The sequence below is a fragment of the Aotus nancymaae genome, unplaced genomic scaffold (genome assembly GCF_030222135.1).
Source record: "Aotus nancymaae isolate 86718 unplaced genomic scaffold, 86718_ANA_hifiasm-v0.15.2.pri h1tg000007l, whole genome shotgun sequence".
Taxonomy (NCBI): Eukaryota; Metazoa; Chordata; class Mammalia; order Primates; family Aotidae; genus Aotus; species Aotus nancymaae.
The window spans coordinates 51,617,277-51,635,203 of record NW_026988418.1 but is presented as its reverse complement, the minus strand read 5'-3'; the positions used below and the strand labels follow the sequence as shown (position 1 = coordinate 51,635,203).

The 17,927-nt window shown below is 39.0% G+C and overlaps 1 protein-coding gene across 3 annotated transcripts in view; it reads left to right on the top strand.

The window, feature by feature from the left end:
- Positions 1-15,673, top strand: part of GTF2B (general transcription factor IIB) — a 55,824-nt gene extending 40,151 nt beyond the window's left edge. For all 3 annotated transcript variants that reach the window (XM_021666428.1, XM_021666429.2, XM_021666430.2), the window contains exons 3-7: positions 5,829-5,962; positions 9,921-10,067; positions 10,196-10,325; positions 11,838-12,119; positions 15,262-15,673. In XM_021666428.1, coding sequence (XP_021522103.1) covers positions 5,829-5,962; positions 9,921-10,067; positions 10,196-10,325; positions 11,838-12,119; positions 15,262-15,395 — 827 coding nt within the window. In that variant the 3' untranslated portion in view covers positions 15,396-15,673. The remainder of the gene's footprint in view (positions 1-5,828; positions 5,963-9,920; positions 10,068-10,195; positions 10,326-11,837; positions 12,120-15,261) is intronic.
- Positions 15,674-17,927: the final 2,254 nt, after the last annotated feature.

Below are 17,927 nucleotides of genomic sequence, written 5' to 3'. Positions count from 1 at the left end.
GTTTAAAATCAAGAGCATTGTTTTGAAAGTTTTGACTAGTGCTTTAGATATAAAATAGAAATGAAAGTTAAGCATTGGAAATAGAATATGTTTTTTGCCACTGATGTGGTTCTATATCTAGAATAGTCAAATAAAAATAATTAATAGTCTATTAAAAGTGGCTGAATGTAAGCATATAAAATATAGCAATTAGTAGTTAGAAAATGAGATTTTTAACATGAGAAAAAATGTAGGTCTAGTTTTAAGCACGGCATACATATTACTTTGAAATCTAAAAGAAGACCTTGAGGAAAGAGTATTCCCTGGTTAAAGAAGATAAGAATTGTTCTATCATTCCCAAAATAATATATAGGTTTGGTGTCATTTAATTCAAAATCAGTAGTACATTGGTGGGAATTAGTTTTTTTTTTTGAGGTGGAATTTTGCTCTTGTTGCCCAGGCTGGAGTGCAGTGGCGTGATCTCGGCTCACTGCAGTCTCTGCCTTCTAGATTCAAGGGATTCTCCTGCCTTAGCCTCCCGAGTGGCTGGGATTACAGGCATGCACCACCATACTCAGCTAATTTTTATATTTTTAGTAGAGACAGGGTTTCTCCATGTAGGTCATGCTGATCTCGAACACCTAACCACAGGTGATCCACCCGCCTCGGCCTCCAAAGTGCTGAGAGTACAGGCATGACCCATCGCGCTCAGCTGGGAATGAGTTTTTAATTTATTGAGCTGTAATTGCATACAATAAAATATACAGTTTGAATTTTGACGGTGCATGTACTGGTGTAATCCACACCTTAATATAGAGACCATTTCCTTCACCTTAGAAGTCATTTTGGCCAGGCACAGTGGCTCACGCCTGTAATCCCAGCACTTTGGGAGGCCCAGGTGGTTCCAGATCACAAGGTCAGGAATTCAAGACCAGCCTGGCCCACATGGTGAAACGCTGTCACTACTAAAAATACAAAAATTAGCTGGATGTGGTGGCGTGCGCCTGTTATCCCAGCTACTTAGGAGGCTGAGGCAGGAGAATTGCTTGAACCTGGGAGGCAGATTGCAGTGAGCCGGTATCATGCCACTGTACTCCAGCCTGGGGAAAAGAGTGAGACCCCGTCTCAGAACAAAAAAAAAAAAAAAAGAGTCAATTTATGTCACTTGCCAATCACTCCCACTCAGTAATAGCCACTGAACTGATTTCTGTTCTCAGATTATTTTGTCTTTTATTCAGCCTCATATGAATGAAATCATGCAGTATGAACTTTTTTGTGACTGACATTTTTCGGTTGAAATAATTTCAAAAAATTTTCAAAAAGTTTTGAAATGTATTTATTGCATATATCAGTAGTTTGTTTACTGAAGAATATTCCATTGCACACATTTTTCTGTTGATGGGTTGTTTCTAATGGGTAAATATACACTCACTCCATCCCTCAGTGTCCGTGGGGGACTGGTTCCAGGACCTCCCTTAAATACCAAAATTTGCCGATGCTCTAGTCTCTTATATAAAATGACATCATGTTTGCCTATAACCTATGCACATCCTCCCCTATTCTTTAAATAATCTCTGGATTACTTACATAGTGTAAATGCTATGTAAACAGTTGTTACCCTTTGGTCAGGGAATAATAGCAAGAAAAAAATGTCTGTACATGTTCAGTGCAGGGGCATTTTTTCCCCAAATGTTTTCAGTCTGCAGCTGGTTGAATCCATGGATGCAGAATACACAGATACAGAAGGCCAGCTCAATTTAAGAATGGAATTGCCAGATTATAAGATAGGTGCCAAAGTGACTGAACCACTTTAAACTGGTGCATGATTTTTGACAATTACTCTCGGTTTCTTCTTGAAAAATAAAGAGATAGAATTTGTATTCTCTTCAGAATACGGTCAAATGTTTTAGTTAATACTCTTTAGACATCACTTTAATATATGGATTGAGAGCTATACATGTGTGAAATAAATACACATATTGGGTGCATTTACTTTTTTGGATGGGGAACTTGATTAAAAATGTTAAAGATCACACTCTATAGATGGAGGAAGGAATAGTGCATATATATGTATTATAGTAGTGTTAAGTTTTCTTTGATACTATAAATCTTCACATAGACTATCTGGTGTTAACTATACAAAAATCAGTGTGTGGTAAAGAAGGAAACTAGTGGAAGTTCATACGTTTCTCTGTTTCTAGAACATTAAAGGATATGTTAAGTCTTGTGTGTTTTCTAATTGGCTCGCTTCTTTCTTTTCAAAGGTTGGTTATACCCAGGCATAGCTGTCTTGTACCACCTAGCCCTTGAAAAAATTTTGTCTTGCAACTTTCTTCCAGAGCAGCTTGTAAAAATACTACTCCATTTAGATTTTCCTCAAATGAAAATCCTTTATGTATTCTATTTTTTTTCTGAATGGCCTTGCCCTGTTTCTTATTACTCATGCACTTAACCTGCTGGACTAGTTGTAGTTTCATGGTATGCTAATTGAGTTATTTTGGAAACTTTATTCCTTATGAATGCTCTTTTGAGTAGTTAAATATTAAAAAAGGGAACAGTTCTTAGCACAAACCACAGATTCTTGAATGAGTCATTGAGTCATTGAGATCATTCTTACGTATGTGGAAAAATTACATCACCACCCAGTACTGCGTTTTCTATTTATGCTATACTACCTTAAAACAAATCCATCTTGTCTTTTTAAAAATAATATAAAGCAGACAGAAAATGTAACTCATGGTAAGGTATTTCAGAAAATGCTATGAAATGAAGCATCTTTGCTAACTAATGGTTTATCTTTAGATTTCTAGATAGACTTAAAAGATCTGAGCATCCCTTCCAGTCTTTTCATTTATGCTGTTCTCTTAATACATTCATCTGTGTTAATAAAAATATTACAAGTTAATGATGACATGTGATGATTTTTTTTAGCTGGGTTTGAAGGCCACAGTGATTTTTGGTGGTTTTTGTTCTGTGCATGTTTGTGTTTTTATTTTGTCAAATAGGAAAGTTAGATTCTTTTTTCTCTTCTTGAAAACATAAGTGCATGGGAACACCATGGTATCACTTTAATTGTTGGATGCTATTAAAGGGACTAAATTTTGTCTAAAAATACTGTGTTGGTGTTTATGATGAATTTAGTGAAAAGAGCTTGTCATGAAACAGACATAATATCTAATTTAAATTTTAGGAAAACATACAAAATAGGCGTATACACATGAAAAACACAGACCATATATGAAACTATAGTGGTCGTCACTGGGTATTGAGAATGCAGGTCATTTTTTTCTAACATACCTTTTTTTAGTGAGCAAGTATTCTCTTCTAAAAAGGAAGAAGAATTGATTTCTTTAGTGTGATCTCTTTGAGACATGGGCTTGTTGGTGAATAATATTCACTGCACAATGGTAACGTTTCAGTGCACAATGACAATTTATACTTTTAAGTATCTTTTTAAAATCTGTATAATTAGAATTGCTTTCTAAGTTTAGTGATGTTTATTATGAGGAGGAGGAAACAGAAATCCATGTAATGACGTCCATCTAACACTTATTTCAGGCCACCTGCTCAATGACATACATGAAAATTGTCTTCTAACTTACCGCCTGCTTTTGCCTTCCTTGGCTGTTCTTACTGCATACAGGAATGGCAGATGGGAACTCTGCCTCTGATCTCAATCCCTTTGTAATGTGGACACATGGTAGTCCAAGTGATATCTGCTTTTCCCCTGGTGATGCAGCTGCTTAAAGAAAAAACATTTTTCTGTTGGGTGTGGTGGCTCACTCCTGTAATCCCAGCACTTGGGGAGGCCAAGGTGAATGGATCCGCTTGAGCCTAGAGGTTCAAGACTAGCCTGGGCAGCATAGCAAAACCCTATCTCTACAAAAAATACAAAAATTAGCCAGGTGGCAGTGGTGCACATCTGTAGCTGCTTGCTTGAGCCTAGGAGGCAGAGGCTGTAGTGAGCTGAAATTGCGCCACTGTACTCAAGCCTGGGTGACAGAGCGAGACCCTGTCTCAAAAAAAAAAATTAAAAAAAAATTTTGTCAGAGCCTTCAGGAATGAATCATTCTGTTGAGCATTTGTTTACTTTAGAAAGGGTCTCACTCACCCATGCTAGAGTACAGTGGTGCAGTCACGGTTCCCTGCAACCTCAACCTCCTGGGCTCAGGTGGTCCTCCCACCTCAGTCTCCCTACAGGCACATGACACTACACCCAGCTTATTTGTTTTTATATTTTTTGTAGAGACAGGGTTTCACCATGTTGCCCAGGCTGTTCTTGAACTCCTGGGCTCAAGTGATCTTCCTCAGCCTCCCAAAGTGCTAGAATTACAGGTATGAACCACCATGCCTGGCCTTTTCTTAAATCTGTCACTAAGATTAGATTATATGATCACTATACTCTAATTGTTTATGTTAATTTTCATGTAGAAAATTACAAAGTTAGCATGGTCTAGGTGGAATTCCTTCTGTTTTCTCTGTTCTTTGCTGTCCTCCTGATCAAATACTTGCAACAGAGCATTTAAAAACTTTTGAAGTCTTCTGTGGAGATTAATGTTTTAAACTGATGCCTCTCTCCTTTATCACCCCCACCAAAAATGGAGGAACTCAGAATATTTGCTATCTTTCTAATTCTCATAGCAGTAAGTAGCAAATATTGAGCACTTAGTACTACTTTTGAAGCACTTTACATGCACTATACATGGGCATTATAATAACTTATTTAAACTTTGTAATCTTTAAAATATGAGGTTAAGGAGAATTTTAAAGCTGAGGTAATAAAGACATAGAAATGAAGTAATATTCCAAGGCTAAGCAGCAGCAAATGGCGGAGTTTATACTCTTGACTATTACATTAATTGACTGTTAATACTGTAACTTCTAATTGCTGCAGTAACTGGTTTCTGCAGTTTCTTTCTGCTTGCTGTGTATACACAAAGATGAAATGGTCTGGTTCCTATGTTCAGCTTCATCACACTGAACTAAAAAAGCTCACGTTTTATAATTGCAGTGTAGAACAGACTGATGTGCATTTCTGTTCTGTGTGATCTTAGACTAGTTAATCTTATTTGTAAAGTGGCGATAAAAGTGGTACCTACCTTTCTAAGGCTGTGAAGATTAAATGAGAACATTTACAAAAGGGCACAATGAATAGCATGTGTGTATTCAGTGTTAACTTTTGTCTTCTCTGAAGGTATTGCCAGACATTGAGCTTTCTCACCAAAACAGTAATTAATAAGGTTTACTTGTTTCTGCTTTTTCTGACATGATATACTTAGATGCTGCCTCTTTGCTTAAAGAGAAGAGTTTGCCTACCAGGCTTTCTTTTCAGTGATTCTAGGCTTGAAGTTTATTCTTTATAAATTATTTGACCAAATTTATTTTTCATCAAATTGTTACTTTGGAACAGAAGCTTAGGCTTATTTTCTGTGAAGCATTTCCCATGAAAACGTAGTGACTTTTTAATATTAAATTATGTGCATTAATACCATTCTGAAAAATGTTTTTTCCCATGCCTGTTGCAAATTTTGTGCAAAATTTGGTTCTTAATCATTATTACTACCTTTGCATCACATATGAACAGCTATACTTTGCTCCTTTTGACTAATTCTTTTTCTTCCAAGAGTTAGAATATCATAGCATAATGTTTCAAGAGGATTATTATTGGACCGGCACAATAGTTAAAGGACTTCTTTAGGACAAATGTCTGAAATGTGAAATTTAAGCTGAGGTCTAGATGTCCATGTTGAGATTTCCTGGGAATAAAATGGCTTAGTTGGGCATTGGACAGTGTAGTTAAAGTAAACCTTATCTTGACAAATGATTCAGATGTGTGCGTATATTCTTAGGTGACCGGGTTATCGATGTGGGATCTGAATGGAGAACTTTCAGCAATGACAAAGCAACAAAAGATCCATCTCGAGTTGGAGATTCTCAGAATCCTCTTCTGAGTGATGGAGATTTGTCTACCATGATTGGCAAGGTAATAAGTCCATTTGGCAGGCATTACCAATTGCAGAGTGACCTGAGAGTTGCAGAGTGACCTGAGAGTTTGGGGACTTTGCAACAGTATCAGTCACTGCACCAATGGAGAATCTGGACTTATCTAATAAGATTTGCTAGTAATATAATTGTGAATGATGGCTAACTTGTGTATTTCTTCCATTTTAAAGTGGGGAAGATCATTAAATCAAAATTAGAGAGCCTTTGTATCGGGCTCTTTTTTCATAAATCACATTCTGTATACACACAAAACATGAGTATAGCGTGATCTTCATAAGTTAATATTGATATATTCTTTGATTATCAAGAATGTCTTCTCTTTTCCCTCTGTACCACCTAAGATAAATGGGAGGTCAGTGTAGCCTCTTTTCTAATATTAGCGAGTTTATGACTTATCTAAACTTTTACATTTCTCATCTGTAAAATGAGTATAAGAGTACTTACAGAGATTTTGAGGGTTTCATGAGCATGTATGTGAAGTATTTCTATAATATGTACTGTGCGCTCAGTAAGTGGTAGCTGCTATTATTATGTAAGGCAGCAGCATAATTTCCTTGGCAGCCTGACTCTCTTGCTCTGGTATCCGAGTTGGAAGCAGTAGTGACAGTATTACTAAGAACTAATCAAAGATGTATATACTGTTTTATAACTTCATACGTATTATTGCATGGTCTCCTTTCTTTTTTCTTTTTCAAACAAGTCTTGTTTAAAACTTGTCTGGCCAGGCACGGTGGCTCATTCCTGTAATCCCAGCACGTTGGGAGGCTGAGGCGGGTAGATCACGAGGTCAGGAGTTCAAGACCAGCCTGGCCAAGATGGTGAAACCCTGTCTTTACTAAAAATTAGCTGGGCGTGGTTGTGGGTGCCAGTAATCCCGGCTATTCAGGAGGGTGAGGCAGAGAATTGTTTGAACCCCAGAGGTGGAGGTTGCAATGAACTGAGATCGCACCACTGCACTCCAGCCTGGGTGACAGAGAGAGACTCCATCTAAAAAAAGAAAAAGAAAACTTGTCTGGGCAGCAGGCTGGAGTAAGTACAATGGCATAATCAAAGCTCACTGCAGGCACAAACAACTGGGCTCCAGTGATCCTCCTGCCCTGGCCTCCCAAGTAGCTTAGCACTACACGCACATACCACCACACTTGGTTAGTTTCGATTTTTTAAATTTTTTTGGCCGAGTGCAGTGGCTCATGATTGTAATCCCAGTGCTTTGGGAGGCCAAGGCTGGCAGATCACTTGAGGTCAGGAGTTCAAGACCAGCCTGGCCAATATGGTGAAACCCCATCACCACTAAAAATACAAAAAAAAAAAATATCTGGGCGTGGTGGTGGGCGCCTGTAATTCCAGCTACTCTGGTGGCTAAGACAGGAGAATCGCTTGAACCCAGGAGGCAGAGGTTGCAGTGAACCGAAATAATGCCACTATACTCCAGCCTGGGTGACAAAGCAAGACTCCATCTCAAAAAAAAAATTTTTTTTGTAAAGACAGAATCTCTCTCTGTCATCCAGGTTGGTCTTAAGCAATCCTCCCGCCTCAGGCTCCCGAAGCACTGGGATTACAGGCAGGAATTACCATGCCGAACCCTGCATATTTTGTTTTTGAGACAGGGTCTAACACTGTCGCCCAGGTGGGAGTGCAGTAGCATGATCTCAGCTCACTGCAACCTCTGCCTCCCAGGCTTAGGTAATCCTTCCACGTCAGCCTCCTGAGTAGCTGGGATCATAGGCGTGGGCCATGTCATCTGGCTAAGTTTTTGTTGTTTTTTTAGAGACAGAGTTTTGCCATGTTGCCCAGGCTGGTCCCAAATTCTTAGGCTCAAGTGATCTGCCCACTGCGGCCTCCCAAGGTACTGGGATTACAGGCGTGAGCCATCGTACCTGGCCAAGATAAAAATATTTTTAAGCTGCTACATTGTTTGTATAATACATTTCCATGTGTACTTGGGAATATTTCTGGATTTCTGTCTTGTCTTTTCCTGGTCCAGTTAGTCAAATGCCATACCACACTGTTTTAATATTTATTAACTCTAGTTTTCCCTCATTGCTCTTCTTTTTCAGCATTTCTTCACTAGTCTTTTCCATTTAAAAGTTAAGTTTGTTTCATTTCTTAAAACAAAAAGTTTAGGTTTGTTCACTTGCATTATTTGTATCTTTGGAGTTTATCTGATTTTCCTTAGCTCTGTTAATACGATGTTTTATGTTATTAGGTTCTCTAATAATATATTTGTGAAATAGTTTCCACTTGGTTGATATATACTACCTTTCAATGCATTGTTGGATTCTGTTTTCTGTGGGGTTTTTTGTTTGTTTGTTTTTTGAGATGAAGTCTTGCTCTATCACCCAGACTGGAGTGCAGTGGCGTGATCTCAGTTCACTGCAGTGTCCACTCCCGGGTTCAAGTGATTCTCCTGCCTCAGTCTCCCGAGCAGCTGGGATTACAGGAGCCTGCCCCCATGCCCAGCTAATTTTTGTATTTTTAGTAGAGATGAGATTTTGTCATGCTGATCAGGCTGGTCTCGAACTCCTGGCCACAGGTGATCCACTCACCCCAGCCTCCCAAAGTGTTGGGATTACAGGCGTGAGCCACCGTACCCAGCCCATTTGTTTTGTTCTTTTGAGACAGGGTTTCTTTCTGTCACCCAGTCTAGATGCAGGGTTTCTTTTTGTCACCCCGTCTAGAGTGCAGTGGTATAGCTAACTGCAGCCTCAAACTCCCAGGCTTAAGTGACCCTCCTGCCTCAGCCTCCCGAGTAGCTGAGACCACAGGCGTGCACTACCACACTTGGCCTGTTTTTTAATATTTAATATTTTCACTAGGCTTTTGGTCAGATTAATTTGCAGATTGACATAGGGAAAATTGACTTCTTCATGAGAAATCTTGTGTCCAAAAACTCATATCATAATGCCTTTTCATTTCCTTACATATCTTATGTAGCCTTCAGGAGATGTTTGAAAGTTTTCTTCATGAACATCTCAACGTGTTTCTCAAGTTTATTCCTAGATTTTTGTTGTTGTTGTAATTGAAATACTTGCTTTCATTGTCTTTTAACTGGTTGATTATACATATTGAAGGGTATTGATTTCTATTTATCTTGACCTTGCTGCTCTAATGAATTATTTATAGCATCAGCTGTTTTTTAGTGATTTTCTTGCATATTCCAGATATATAAAGATAGTATCTGCAAATAATTTATCACCTCCTTTCCAGTTTTGTACTTCGATTTTTCTCTTGCTTAACAATATTGGCTAGTTTTTCCAATCAGTGTTACAAAATGGTAGGAGTAGGAGGTGCCTTTGTCTTGTGATTTTGGTGATGATGCTGGTAATGTTTCTCCATTAATTATATTACTGGCTTTGGGCAGAGGAGAGGGGTTTTCTAATGTAAAGAATTACTCATTTGTGGTGTACTATGAGTTATCAAAGATGCACTTGAATTTTGTTCACTTACCTTTTTAGCACCTTTGGAGATGATCATGATTTTTCTCCTTAGATCTATTAATATAATGTTTTATGTTATTTGATTTTCTGATAATAGCTTGTGGAACAGTCTCCACTTCATCATGATATACTACCTTTTAATATGCTATTAGATTCTGTTTTCTAATATTTAATATTTTTATCATATTTTTAAGTGAAATTGGCTGTTTTTCCATTGTTTTGCCAAGTTTTCATGTCATATTTTTATTTATATGCTTTAAGCTTCTCATATTCTATGTTCTTTAACAGTTGTTTAGAATTACATGTTCTTTAAGTATTTGATAGAAACCCTCTTTCAAATACCCTAACCTGATGCGTTTTTTACTTGAGGGATGGGCAGGATGCACAGTGCAGATTTCTAATCTATATAGAATCAGATCGTGTAAGTTTTATTTTCATAGAAATTGTCCATTATTCATGCTCCGCAAAATTTTTTTTCATAGTTACAAAACTGTTTTATAGGGTACAGGAGCTGCAAGTTTTGATGAATTTGGGAATTCTAAATACCAGAATCGGAGAACAATGAGCAGTTCTGATCGGGCAATGATGAATGCATTCAAAGAAATCACTACCATGGCAGACAGAATCAATCTACCTCGAAATATAGTTGTAAGTTCTTGTCTACCTCCTTTAAGCCATTCTGGCATTGACTTAGCAGAATTTAACGAACACATGAAATTTTGATATTGCAACTAATTAAATAGCATAGAGTTAAACTTAGTTTCTCTGCTTTGAAGGATCGAACGAATAATTTATTCAAGCAAGTGTATGAACAGAAGAGCCTGAAGGGAAGAGCTAACGATGCTATAGCTTCTGCTTGTCTCTATATTGCCTGTAGACAAGAAGGGGTTCCTAGGACATTTAAAGGTAAGTTTTTAGCTTTTTTCTTTTTTTTTTTTTGAGATGGAGTCTTGCTTTGTCACCCAGGCTGGAGTGCAGTGGTGCAATCTTGGCTCACTGCAACCTCTGCCTCCCAGGTTCAAGCAATTCTCCTGCCTCAGCCTCCTGAGTAGCTCGGATTACAGGCACTTGCCATCACGCCCAGCTAATTTTTGTAGAGACGGGGTTTTGCCGTGTTGGCCATAATTGGTCTCGAACTCCTGACACCAGGTGATCTGCCCGCCTTGGCCTCCCAAAGTGCTGGAATTAACAGGCGTGGTAGTGTATACCTTTACTCTCAGCTACTTGGGAGGCTGAGGCAGAAGAATCGCTTGAACCCGGAAGGCGGAGGTTGCAGTGAGCTGATATCGTGCCACTGCACTGCAGCCTGGGTGACAGAGCAACAATCCGTCTCAGGAAAAAAAAAAAAAAATGTCAGTGAAGTTTTTTCTCTTGAGATATATTGTTTGCACTTTTACACTTCAGTTGGAGGCTTAGGAAGAACTGGTATTTTTCATCTAGTTTGCAGTTACATGTGAACATGTGACCAGTTGTTCACAGTGTTGCACACTGACTTTCACTCCCAAAGCTCAGTTTAGCTGAAGACTGTACTTACCCTTCATTCATCCAGTCAGTATTTTTTACCTTTTCTTATGTAAAAGTGAAGAGGTGATGGCCTTGATCATCTTTTTTGTTGTTGTTATAAATACAACAGGGCTTTTGTTAAATTTTTTCAGAAAGTGTATGGTGGTTGCATCTGGGAATAACATGGTCAGATATTTTTTCTCATCGAGCCATAGCTCATAATCGCAGGGATTTCATGCACACATGACATTGTATTGCCTAAGAGACACTCTTTAGCTTCTTTCATCTTGATAACACACTGCTTACAACAGATTAATATATAAATATCAAAGAATTTTTCTTTAAAGAAATTTACTTGCGTGAATTAATCTTTAGAGACGTTAATATTTTGAAAGATTAAGACCTAAATTTAAAGAGTGAAGAATATTAGGCTGGGCGCAGTGGCTCGCATCTGTAATCCCTGCACTTTGGGAGGCCAAGGCAGGTGGATCACCTTAGGTTAGGAGTTCAAGGCAAGCCTGGCCAAAATGGTGAAACCTCATCTCTACTAAAAATACAAAAATCAGCCATGCGTGGTGGTGCACACCTATAGTCCCAGCTACTCAGGAGGCTGAGGCAGAAGAATCACTTGAGCCCGGGAGGTGGAGGTTGCAGTGAGCCGAGATCATGCCACTGCCCTCCAGCCTGGGCGACAGACTGTCTCAAAAACAAAGTGTGATGAACATTAAAGTTAACTGAGAAATTTGCAGTTACCTCTGTGGGAAGTATCACTGAGAGGATTAGGGTTTCATCTTTAAGGCATGATTGAATGTTTTACAATTAGAATGTAGATTATGTTTATAATAAGAAATGGTAGATTTTAAAATGAACTATATGGCTTAAATAATTGACATATTTAAACTTTTTTTCTTTTAGAAATATGTGCTGTATCACGAATTTCTAAGAAAGAAATTGGTCGGTGTTTTAAACTTATTTTGAAAGCGCTAGAAACCAGCGTGGATTTGATTACAACTGGGGACTTTATGTCCAGGTTCTGTTCCAACCTTTGTCTTCCTAAACAAGTGCAGATGGCAGCTACACATATAGCCCGTAAAGCTGTGGAACTGGACTTGGTTCCCGGGAGGAGCCCCATCTCTGTGGCAGCAGCAGCTATTTACATGGCCTCACAGGCATCAGCTGAAAAGAGGACCCAGAAAGGTAGGGTTTGTCATCAGGAAGTGTGGCAGTAAACTGAATTTTGCAGCATGTGATTGTTTTTCCATTTCAACTGTGAAGCAGGTAAATATCAATAACCCACAAATGGCCGGGCACGGTAGCTCATACCTGTAATCCCAGCACTTTGTGAGGCCACGGTGGGTGGATCACCTGAGGTCAGGAGTTCGAGACCAGCCTGACCAACCAATATGGTGAAACCCCCGTCTCTACTAAACTTACAAAATGAGCCTGTAGGCCCAGCTACTCGGGAGGCTGAGGCAGGAGAATTGCTTGAACTTGAGAGGCAGAGGTTTCAGTGAGCCGAGATGGTGCCATTGCACTCCAGTCTAGGTGACAGCAAGACTCTGTATCAAAAAAACAAACAAACAAAAAAAAAACAACCCACATTTAAGACATCATTCCTCAGCCTCAAAACGTTAAGAAAATATGTTTTGCTTTTAACTAGCTCATAAATAAAATGTTCAGAGAGAGAAACCTGTAAAAAAAAAAAAACTTTAGTTTGTGTATCTTTTATTTTTACAAGTTCTTTTTTGTCCCCTAAATGTATTACTCCTGATCATTTTGAATACTCATTTCCTCCCCAAACTTACCTTTTTAAACCTTAGGGGTCAGGGAGGCATGCTTTGTTTCTCACTGCTTGGCATGGAATCCTACAGGTAGACACACTGTAAAGTATGTGTTGGCCATCAACCTTTAACATTCTGTGAAGCCTGGTTTTTTTTTTCCATCTTGTACAGTATTTTACAGTTTCCTAATACAAATTCTGAAATAAATAGATGTAAGTAGTTCGGCCTTCTAAAACCATGTTTGAATTTAGTGTTGTAGGAAAACTTTCACCAGAAGTATTAAGTGGATTTCTTTTTGTTTTTCCTTTTTTTTTTTCTTTTTAAACAGTCTCGCTCTGTTGCCCAGGCTGGAGTGCAGTAGTACAGTCTCAGCTGACTGCAACCTTCACCTCTTGGGTTTAAGCTGTTCTCGTGCCTCAGTTTTCTGGTTCTCATGCCTCAACTTCCTGAGTAACTGGGACTGCAGGCACGTGTCACCATGCTCAGCTAATTTTGGGATTTTTAAAATAGAGATGGGGTTTCACCATGTTGGCCAGGCTGGTTTCAAACTCCTGGCCTCGTGATTCGCCTGCCCGCCCCCCCCCCCCCACAATGTGCTGGGATTTTAGGCACAAGCCACCACGCCTGGCCCAATGACTCCCTTTTAAATTTAGAAGTGACTACTCCTTTCTAAATCTTGGAGGATTATAGAAATTATTCATGAGTGAATGCATGTAAAGAAATTCACAAGCTAGGTGTAGTGACCAGCCTAGCCAACATGGCAAAATCTCGTCTCTCTTAAAAAACAAAAATCAACCAAGCACAGTGGTGCACACCTGTAGGAGGCTGAGACACCAGAATCTCTTGAACCTGGGAGGCAGAGGTTGCAGTGAGTCTAGATCCCACCACTGTACTTCAGCCTGGGAGACAGAGAGACTCTTGTCTCAAAACAAAAAAGTGAGTTAGTGAATTGCTGGCCTCAATAACTTTGTAATACCCTGTTCACAACAGCCTTCAGCTTAGGCTATATGTTGATAAAAGTCATAAATGATACAGAGGAATAATTAGAGAAAGGAAGCCAATCATTAGTTATTTATATGAGCCATTATCCATTCTCTTTGGCCTTCACTCGTGTTTTAAGGAAATTTTGAATCTTTAGTAAAATTGAGAAGTTGGAGCTAGGCAGTTTGTTCTTGAGGCACATTCCTAGTTGTAAAGTTTATTCTAATGAGCAACACGAAAACATTAATCTTGGTGCTTTCTGCTTTTTAGCTTTATATGAAATGTCTTCAAATTTAAGGTCCTTTTCTTCCCTGCACAGCAGGCAATTGACAGTCAAATTGTTGGCATTTATTGGTATTTAGATCTAGAATAATGCAGTGAGATAAGGAAATTTAAAATTAGCTAATTGCACAGTGATGGGAAGCATTCACAGTGAAAATCACTAGAATCTCACTGATTTGAATCAACAAAGGTGGTAAAATGAGTTTGTATTAAAATATGTTTAGTTGGGCAGGGTGGCTCACATCTGTAATCCCAGCACTTTGGGAGGCCAAGGCGGGTGGATCACCTGAGGTCAGGGGTTTGAGACCAGCCTGGGCAACACGGTGAAACCTCATCTCTACTAAAAATACAAAAATTTGCTGGGTGTAGTGGCAGGTGCCTATAATCCCAGCTACTCAGGAGGCTGAGGCAGGAGAATTTCTTGAACCCGGGAGGCAGAGGTTGTAGTGAGCCAAGATCTTGCCATCACACTCCAGCCTGGGTGACAGAGTGAGATTCCATCTCTAAATAAATAAATGATGTTTAAAAACCCATTTTAATAAAGCATTCATAATACTTAACCAGATATTGTAGTGGCAGTCCTTTGTTATTTCTTTTAACGACTTTGAAAGGAAAAAAGGGATAATGACTTTACAGGGTGAAAGTGGATCTGTTAGGATTCTGTAACAGACTAGAAATGTTCATATGAGCTCGAAATACTTGCTTAAGTGTGTGCTTGTATCAGTGAAAAAAATCTAAAAATCTACATATGCTTTAATAGCTGTTGATCTCTGATGTATTACATAGAAAAAAGATTGTAGAACAATATTTATAGTGTCACATTTTGTTTTTAATAAGGACCTCTTAACAGAAGTTAGCTAGGGGAGATTTTACATGGGAGCTTTCAAACACAGAAATACAAAGTGAATTTCTTTACAAGATGTATTTGTGGAGTACTTTTGTAATCCTCAGAAAGATTTATAAAGAAAAAGGAGCAGTTCTAAATATGATATCCAGTATAATATAACACTCCTAGTGCTAAGATCTGAAGACTATTCAGGTTTTATATTAGTTAAACCCTTAAAACACTGACAGTCCTGTAAAGTAGTAACTACTAGTATCATTTTTATTGTTACTAACTTTAGCTCCCACTTTCCACCTTTTAGTATGTATTTCCATTATTAGTTTTTAGAAATTAGCACTTCTGGTTTTGTCTTTAAGTTTGGCACTGTATACTATCATATCTCACAAATTACCAATCGGGTAGTAAAAAGAGGTAGGATGGAAATGACAATGTTTTGATTTTTGTCTTTTAGAAATTGGAGATATTGCTGGTGTTGCTGATGTTACAATCAGACAGTCCTACAGACTTATCTATCCTCGAGCCCCAGATCTGTTTCCTACAGACTTCAAATTTGACACCCCAGTCGACAAACTACCACAGCTATAAATTGAGGCAGCTAAAGTCAAATTCATGAATACAGAACTTTGCCTATTGTACATAGCCTATACAAAATGCTTGGTCGAGCCTTTCGTGAGGAAGAACAAGACATGGTACGCATTCCAGGGCTGACTACTATTGCTTGGCATTCTGTATGTATATAGTAGTGAAACATATTTAATGATTTAAATTTCTTATCAGATTTCTTTTGTAGCAATCTAGGAAACTGTATTTTGGAAGATATTTGAAATTATGTAATTCTTGAATAAAACATTTTTCAAACTAAAGTTTTTGTTATAATTACATGTTACGTGTAACTTATACATAATTACAAATAATGCAAATCATTGCAGCTAATAAAATAGAGGTTCTCGATTTTCATTATTTTTCTTATATATAGTTTTTTTGTTTGTTTTTTTTTGAGACGGAGTTTCGCTCTTGTTACCCAGGTTGGAGTGCAATGGCGCGATCTCGGCTCACCGCAACCTCCACCTCCTGGATTCAAGCAATTTTTCTGCCTCAGCCTCCTGAGTAGCTGGGACTACAGGCGCGCACCACCATGCCCAGCTATTTTTTTTGTATTTTTAGTAGAGACGGGGTTTCACCACGTTGACCAGGATGGTCTCAATCTTGACCTCGTGATCCACCCGCCTCGGCCTCCCAAAGTGCTGGGATTACAGGCGTGAATATATACAGTTTTTTAAATAAATCCATGGAAAGAGCAAAAGTTTTTGAGAACCATTGTTAACATCAACATCATATTTAGTTTCCAGTTTGAAAGGATGTGTATGTGAGATTTATTAATATGTATATTATTAAACAAAAAGTGATGATCTTGGACCTTGAAAGGTACCAGATTGAGAGAGATTAAAATGTTCTAAATATGTGATTTTCTCAGCTTATTGAGCAGAGATGATGATGCTGGTAAGTTAATAGTAGCAGCAGATCAACAGATTCTAATTTCTGGATGTTAAAATCTAATGTTGTAGAATCTGCATATCTCTGGTTCTTTTTTTATTCTTTGTTATGCTTACTAGTATGCTCAGAGGCTAAAGGGCATTTCATTTATTATTTATTTACTTAGTTTTTGAGACATAGTCTCACTCTTTTGCCCAGGCTGGAGTGCAGTGGCACGATCTCGCTCACTTCAGCCTCCGCCTCCTGGGTTCAAGGGATTCTCCTGCCTCAGCCTCACGAGTAGCTGGGATTACAGACAGGCACGCACTACCACACCCAGCTAATTTTTTTTTCTATTTTTAGTAGAGACTGTTTCACCATGTTGGCCAGGCTGGTTTAGAACTCCTGACCTCAAGTCCGTCCTCCTCAGTCTCCCACAGTGCTTAGATTACAGGCGTGAGCCACCACACCTAGCTTAAAGAGCATTTTAAATAAGATTTAAATGGGCCTGGGATTGTCCAGGAGTTGTTTTTAACCAGCACCCTTTACATGATTGTGATGTGTTAGATGTTTTGTGTTTCACTCTTTGAGAAACGATGATTTAGGGCCGTTTGACTTCTACTCATTGTAAGAGAAGACCAACAACATTTTGCTCTTTGATAGGTAGTTTTTACAGGGGACTTGAATCCATTTAGACATTGCCACAGTTCACTGCTCTGGAAACATGTCATGGTTCTGAAACATCTGAAAGGAGGTTAGCACCAGATTAGAAAGACAGTCTCCTGTTGTGGCCTGGTGAGCAAGGTCAGACTCTGGCTCATAGAGGGACTTTCCTTTAGAAGAGCAGACCTCCACTGCCATTCTGCTGACCATGGAACGGGAATGGGTGTTGGTACCATGAAAACAAGTGGTATTTCTCCCTTGCAAAAAACACAGGGCACTCACCCAGTATTGCTCAGAGCTGCGGGAGAACACCAGAAAAAAATACCATCATCCAGTCAGGTAGAACCTGTCCCACCCAGCGTGAGATCTAGGAAGAAGGAAGTTTCAGTCTGTATCTCCCTCTGGACACCGTCTTTGAGCCCTAGCACCACACATCTCCATGTATGGACTAAGAGGAACAGTGCTGCCTTCTAGCGCTCCCCAGGTTCTAGTGACTAGCCACAGAGGTCCCGGTTCAGTGACCACGCTGCAGTTATCAAAGGTTATTTTTGCACTTATCAAAGGTCAGTACCTACACATTATAGAAAATTAGGAAAATACATAATGAAGATACCCATAAGTTGCCCGGAAATAACCATTATTTTGGTGGGTTTTTTTTGTTATGTTTTTGAGACCAGGTCTCACTCTGTCGCCCAGGCAGGAGTGCAGTGCACCATCTCTGCTCACTGCAACCTCCGCCTCCTGGCTTCAAGTGATTCTCCTGCGTCAGCCTCTCAGTTTTTTTTTTTTTTTTCCATTTCAGCTTCTTGCTGTGCTTACAAGAGAAAGCATCTCACTTTGTCACCCAGGCTGGAGTGCAGTGGCACGATCATAGTTCACCGTAACCTCAAACTTAGGCTGAACTTATTTTCCCTCCTCAGCTTCCCAAGTAGCCAAGACTACAGGTTCACAACACCACACCCAGCTACTTTTCTTTTCTTT